We start from the raw sequence: 6,832 nt of genomic DNA, 5'->3' as shown, positions 1-6,832 counted from the left end.
TTCATTCCACTTATTTCATATTATATATTTTATTTTTAACCAAATATTAAAATAAATAAGCGATTTTTTAATACTTAGCATATATTGTATAAAATCTTTTTAAAGAATTTTTTTAGCAGAAAATAGGAAAGATTTATCTTAACATGAAAAATAAAGTTTTTTTGCAAAACTGCCCGAATATGATCTTTTAAGCGTCCTTGCTACGTTGCCGCTTTTACTAACTACCAGGTTCTTATTTATCGGTATCTTGAATTGTGAAACAAAAAAATCCTATATTTCCGTCACGTATTTTATCTGTTTGATTATTATCAGGCAATTTACGAGAATTTGGTAGTACTGCCCCTTAGAATTTTTGTTACACATCTCAATGATACCATACCATTTATCGAGTTTACGTTTAAAATATAATACAGTTTAATTTACAAAACTGTATTACTCATCCGTAATATATCAAGTCTGCGATGCAATAAATCCATCTATAAAAAGACGTCCAGCTCATATCGTTTCAACTCCCCAGATTTAATTTGGTATAATTACGTTCAACACATTAGACGGGAGACGATCCGTCCACTCTGCGTTCGTTAGAGTTATTTATGTGCCATGCGGGCGGCGACAATATCGCTTATTAATTATTAGCTTTGTCCCACTTACACTCCTGTAACACCGTATGAGACTATCCCACTTTCCCGTGGGAACCTTTGTGAATAATGCGTACACTAGTTGATTTATATTTAGTCTAGACTTGCTGATAGGTAAATACAAACCGGTTAATCTCTTCTGAAGGAATGGATTGAGATATATTTTTTAAACGAAATAGGATCTTCTCAAGGTTTCACATAAATATATTCCTCACTATCTGTTGCTTGCGACTTCGCTCGCGTGAAATTAAAAAATATAGCCTATGTCATACACAGATAAAGTGCCTTTCTAACGGTAAAAGAATTTTTGAAATCGGCCCAGTAGTCTTTGAGTTATTTCAGTACATACAAAAATACAAATATTTCCTCTTTAAAATATTGTTATAGACATGCATGTTAAACATAATGTTTAATTATAAAAAAAGAATCATCACACCTTACATTTTGATGTATTAATTAAAAATTCAAATGCATATAAAATTATCAGCAACACCAACTACCAAACCAATAGTTATCAAAAAGTCGCTTATTACCGTTAATGGTGTGGTTAATAAAAATAATCGATATTATTCCAATTAATAAATTTAGCATATAACATTGCAAACGTTATGTGTTTATAACTGTTATTGGTGAACGTTTGAGGCAACTCAATGCGATGTAAGGGTAAACTGTTTCTGCGATGTAGGGCTTTTGCGAACAAGTTGAGATGACGGCTGACGAAATTTAATAGCTGCCGAGATTCAGTGTAGAGCAATTAGCAAACTGGATTATTGGCTACATCGACGGGGAATGTTTACCTTTCCCAGCTCTTTTGGATGCGATGTGTCGGAAAATAGATGGGTTTTAATTGGTTTTAGTTTACGTAGTGACTTTTATACTAAAACTTTTCAAATAATTTATTTATTTATTTATTCACAAAGTACAGCAACAGATAAGTTATAAAACAATCACATATAGAAATAAACTTTAAGACACAAGAATGGTAACAAATCCAATTATAGGTGTACAATGTTGTTAGAGAGAAAAAAAGAAAACATTACGGTTAGGTAGCAGTAAACGTGGATCAAATAAGACAAGATTAACTTATTAGTATTAAATATTAATTAAAAAAACAAGATAAGAGAATAAAAAAGTTAATATTAAGGCCTACGTCCGCGCCTCAGATATTAATGCAGTAACACTAAATTGGTTTAAATTAGTATCGTACAACTTAATAATTTAACTATCGCAATTATTCGATTATCATACGCATAAACCTATGTACTACAGAATAATTATACTAATACTAATATTATAAATGCGAAAGTTTAGATGGATGGATGGATGGATTTTTGTTAGCCTAAACGGATGAACGGATTTCGATGAAATTTGCTATAGATGTAGAGAACAGTCTGGAAGAAAATGTAGGCTACTCACTTTTGTTTTTTTATTCCACGCGGACGGAGTCGTCGGCAAAAGCTAGTTAATAATAAATCTACACTTAGTGTAGCCGTTACTAACCATTTAACAACTCCGGGTATTACAGTTACATGGCAATCAATCAATACAGAACTCTAATAAAACTACTAGTAGTTTTATCTATGAAAATGAATACGTACATAGTAAAGCAAGGGTTATTTCGCTATAAATTACTTGTTACATACGGAAGTACATTTTCGTGTCAAATAAAAGGCTGTTTACAAGCCGCAGTCGACTACATTGTAGCGAAACAACCGCATAGGAAGTAACTGTAGTTTTATTACGCGATATTATCGAATACAGCTATTTGAATTAATAGCATTTTTATCTCTTACAACGAACGAGTAGTGTTTATGATGATTGTTTTTTGGTTCCGAAAAAATTAATTATAAATGATATCTAAAATATTTGAAAATACTAATGTTCTAAAGTTCTTTATTTTGTTCAGAAAATAAAATAATGGTCAAAACGGTATCATTTGCCGTTTTATATCACATCAAAAAAAGACACATTTCGTATCGCAAACAAAAGATACGATAATGTAATTAAACAATTAATCAAATTAACTTGATAAAACAAACCATAAAGAAGTAGAAAAAAAGATAGGGGAACATACTACACGGGATATACAGGGGTTTTGTGATATTAACAAGTCATGGGTAGGTCGGGATGCGGGCGGGATCGACCCGATGACCCACTGTCGACTTGATTACTGCGCCCGATTCAATTGGCCGCGCTCCGAACACGGTTAATACTATTATGTCCATAAACTAACATTACAGCTGTGCCTACACTTTAATATACATTCTGTAGTGAACACAGAAAGTTGCCACTCAAAATATTATGAAAAAAAATGTAACAGATTTTCAATAATATTTAAAAAAAAGCAAATTCTTGATATCCAATTTACGCGTTTTATACTTTTATTTTACGCGCAACATTTGATAGATGCCACACAAATTCAAAAAGGGGATTTTTAAGCTTTAAGAAATTAAAACATTCTTAAATCATTTTGTAATGAAAGAACCAACCACTAAAACTATAGTTTTATTTTAAAACTTTTAGTTATTAATGTTGAAAGAGTAGCGCACAATAAAATTCAAATATATTATTAAAATAAATGAGTTTAAAGTTTCCGCATGAAACAGCAATTACGATTACTTGTTAGAAGTTGTATGTTTTTTTAACTTATCTTAGTATTAAACATTTACTTAATCTGAATTAATTTAGTAATTACCGTAACAATTTATTACTATAATACTACCTAAGAAGTTTATTTGAATACGTTTAAATTCAACAGACAATTGTTTATTTTTTAATTTAGAAAATGTAATTTCAAAGCCAGCTACAGTGAACGTTTTCTACCACAGATAATATTACTGTTAGTAGTTTTCTAACAACAAAACCACAGATTAGATTACTCCTAACTCACCGTAAGGTGACACGTGTGGTGTGACACACAAGCTGCACGTCTCGCTTAGCTTACCTGAAACAAAAAATATACATTAAAAAAAAGTTATGTACGCGACCTGTCACTTTTATTATAAGTTTTATACATTAGAACTGCGTTTTTATGTAAATATCAAACTAAATTTTGTTTTCTTTTTCTTATGGATTTGAAACATTAATTTTCAATTGTTTTATTAAATACCTAAGACTGGTAATAATTTGTTTTAATGTAAGTTTTACAATATTTTCATAAATTGACTATATGGCATAAATACAAACCAGATTGTCTTAAAAGTCTTGTTAACATAAAAGGTAAAAAGAAACGAGTTTTGGGACATGGACTTAAAAATAGTTAGATCGTTTAATGTTGGTAATGTTAACAATTGATAGCTTCCTTTGGTAATATTAAGGAAACATGAATGCCAACGATTCTTTCAATGGCACATGAATACTAAAATAAAATTAAAATGCGAGTCACGCGCTAAACACATGCTCATAGAAAACGAATAAACATTCCAAATCGTATTCAAACTATAACGAATACATAATTACTAAAATAATAGAATTTAACTGCGTTTTATAATCAACAATAAGGAATACTTTATTACATTAAATGTTGGATTTAAGCAAGGAATAGACAATGCAAGAGGCATATTTTAAAACAAATACCACCCAACTTCAATTAAAGGATTCCATTAAATTACCTACATTAAGAGGCATTGATCTTACTAAAAACTTTAATAGAAAAACTTCTATTGCCTTTGAAAGTATACAGAAATACAATGAAGTATCTTGCAATTTAAAACAGACAGACGTTTTCTAATAGCATTTCGCTAATTTAAAAGATGTACATTGTTAGTTGTAGTCAATTTGTACTTGTAAATACACTTAAATCGTTAGTGTTTACGATTCGCAACGATGCGACAAATATGTCGGGTTGGACATGAACTTTCTCAGCGCCCTCTAGCGACGTTCAAAGGTCTATTGTGAGACCGTTAAAGGGGGACAGGCTTTGCCCCACAATACCTTTATTGTTACTATGATAACAGCTTGCGTTAAAGTGGGTTAATAGAACAATGTCAACGATAAACGGATTGACGAAAATTCGGACAGTTATTACCTAAATTTAATCCACAATAAATCTCATTTATACTTCTTCCGACACAATTAGCAATTATTTTTTATCTGTGTTATCAAAAATGTTACAGATATAACGATATTCATTTAGTTTTTTAATTAGCTTTTACATAATCTAATCTTTGACCGACTGATTTTTTAATAAAATTTTTATCTTTTGTATTATTATGGGCTTCCGTTCTTTGAATTTTTAAGTAAATACTCATCTCATTAAAGTCAAAATTTTAAGCATAATTCAATTCAAAATATATTATTTTACAGTATCTTTGTGTAGAAACTTTCCGGTCCTTTAGTAATATTCTCCATGATGGTCTTTTAATTAATTTTCTTCTAAAATATAATCCAAAATGTGCATTGTTCAATCTGCTGCTTTATACTCTTTGTTCCTCCTATTGGCGTAAGGTTTTTTGTAGCACTTAATTATTGTTTACGAGTATTCGAATAATACAGTAATTATAGCTGTGTTGGGCTTACTAATCTAAATCTCCCACAAGTAAAGTACACTATTCAGAAACGAGAGTCACAAAGCGCCCCATCCTGCGTTTAGTTTCGAAGGGGGGAAGAAAGGGCCGCGCACCACTGATTATTGTTTTACTTCTTTTATAGCGCTTCGGTTGGCCGGAGGCGTCCTTAGCGAAGGGTTATTTCAGTTGCGGCCCAACTAATTATCGCTTCGCTAGGGCGCAGTCGCTCCCCGTGTATTTGTGACGTGTTAACACTTATATGACGGTTACTTCAGTGCTCCACATAATTCTTAATAGCATCTTGAGTTTTGTACATTATTCATGACTTGTTTTTTGGTTAAAAATAAATTTTAAACACTTTATAAAACTTTTATAAAATTTTTACACAATTTATAAAACTTAGTAAAATTGCAAACTCACTGGGTTTACCACTATCTTCGTATAATGAGACATCCGTAGAATCGCGATTAAAATTAACAAAACTATTACTTCAATAAATGTCGGGTTAACTTAAAAAAATCGTATATTAATATGCATCGTTTCAACAAGTCTGAAATGAATAAAAGGACGATAAAAACTGTTCGAAAGTAATTATCTATCTCGATAAGCTAAGTCCATATAAGAGGATTATGGAGATTAATTGGAAACTCGTTATCATCAGAGAGCATGTGTGACTCGCCTTCAACTATTGCCTATTCCTTGTCGAACACAAGATAGAATGAACATCGCAAACTAGATAATATGTTTTTTTTTTTATATGAGAAGGGGGCAGAGGTGCTCAACGACGCCCATGGACATCCGCAACACCAGAGGAACTATAGATGCGTAGCCAGCCTTTGAGGATATTGTTACTTTGTATACCTATATGTCTTATTAACATTGTGTTTTTTTTTTCGGAATAACTGACAGGTACATAATATATATTAACATCCATAACCTACCGCAAACACTGTGATTACGTAGCCAACATCATTATAACGAAGTCGCGGGCAACAGTTAGTTTAAGGATAAAGTATTAGAAACAAAAGAATTGGGTTAAGAATACAAAAGCATTATAGTAAAGTTAAGTTATTAAAAACTATTTGGATAGTTTACCCTCAAAAATATATGCAAGTTTGGATAGATTGATGTTTGTCAATATGTGATTGAAATTTGCAATCAGGAATATCATTTTATCCCGAAAACTTTATTTCCTCACGAACGAAGTCACAGTCAACAGCTAGTCAGCTAGTTAAATGTACAAGAGGTATAAATAATATTCTAAACCTATGGTTTTTCCTGAAAAGCATTCGGTAATAAACTAAAATAAACCAGGTCACAATCCACTAGATGTAGTATAAATTCCCGGTTTTTATGCGAATTTTGCTTCAACTCGACTTGTACGTGCAAAGAAATTCAATTACTCAAGTTCAAGCCATATAAAATATTGCTATTGTAAAGCTGTAAAATTTGGAGATAATATTTTACAACATTAATTATACATTTACATATTAAAATATGGAAATAACATCCGTTATCGAAATCAAAAGCAACAACAAATTCAATCGGAGATAAAGTGATACTGAGCAATTTGCTGACGAAATGCAACATTTTATTTAACCTATTAGTAATAAAAGACGTATTATAATTACGGCTACAGAGTCGTGAGTTCACACTGCAGAAATAAACACGAAAACATGTTGTGAA

General features: G+C 31.2%; 1 protein-coding gene across 1 annotated transcript in view; it reads right to left on the bottom strand.

The window, feature by feature from the left end:
• The window catches only part of LOC106104350, a gene marked incomplete at its 3' end in the record, with an annotated part of 164,065 nt that overhangs the window by 31,171 nt on the left and 126,062 nt on the right, over window positions 1–6,832 (bottom strand). Inside the window, exon 5 of the mRNA XM_013284383.1 lies at window positions 3,529–3,582. Coding sequence (XP_013139837.1) covers window positions 3,529–3,582 — 54 coding nt within the window. The remainder of the gene's footprint in view (window positions 1–3,528; window positions 3,583–6,832) is intronic.

The sequence above is a fragment of the Papilio polytes genome, unplaced genomic scaffold (assembly GCF_000836215.1).
Source record: "Papilio polytes unplaced genomic scaffold, Ppol_1.0 DF823688.1, whole genome shotgun sequence".
Taxonomy (NCBI): domain Eukaryota; kingdom Metazoa; phylum Arthropoda; class Insecta; order Lepidoptera; family Papilionidae; genus Papilio; species Papilio polytes.
Note: the sequence above shows the minus strand (reverse complement) of the source record. Positions and strands in the feature narration are given on the sequence as shown.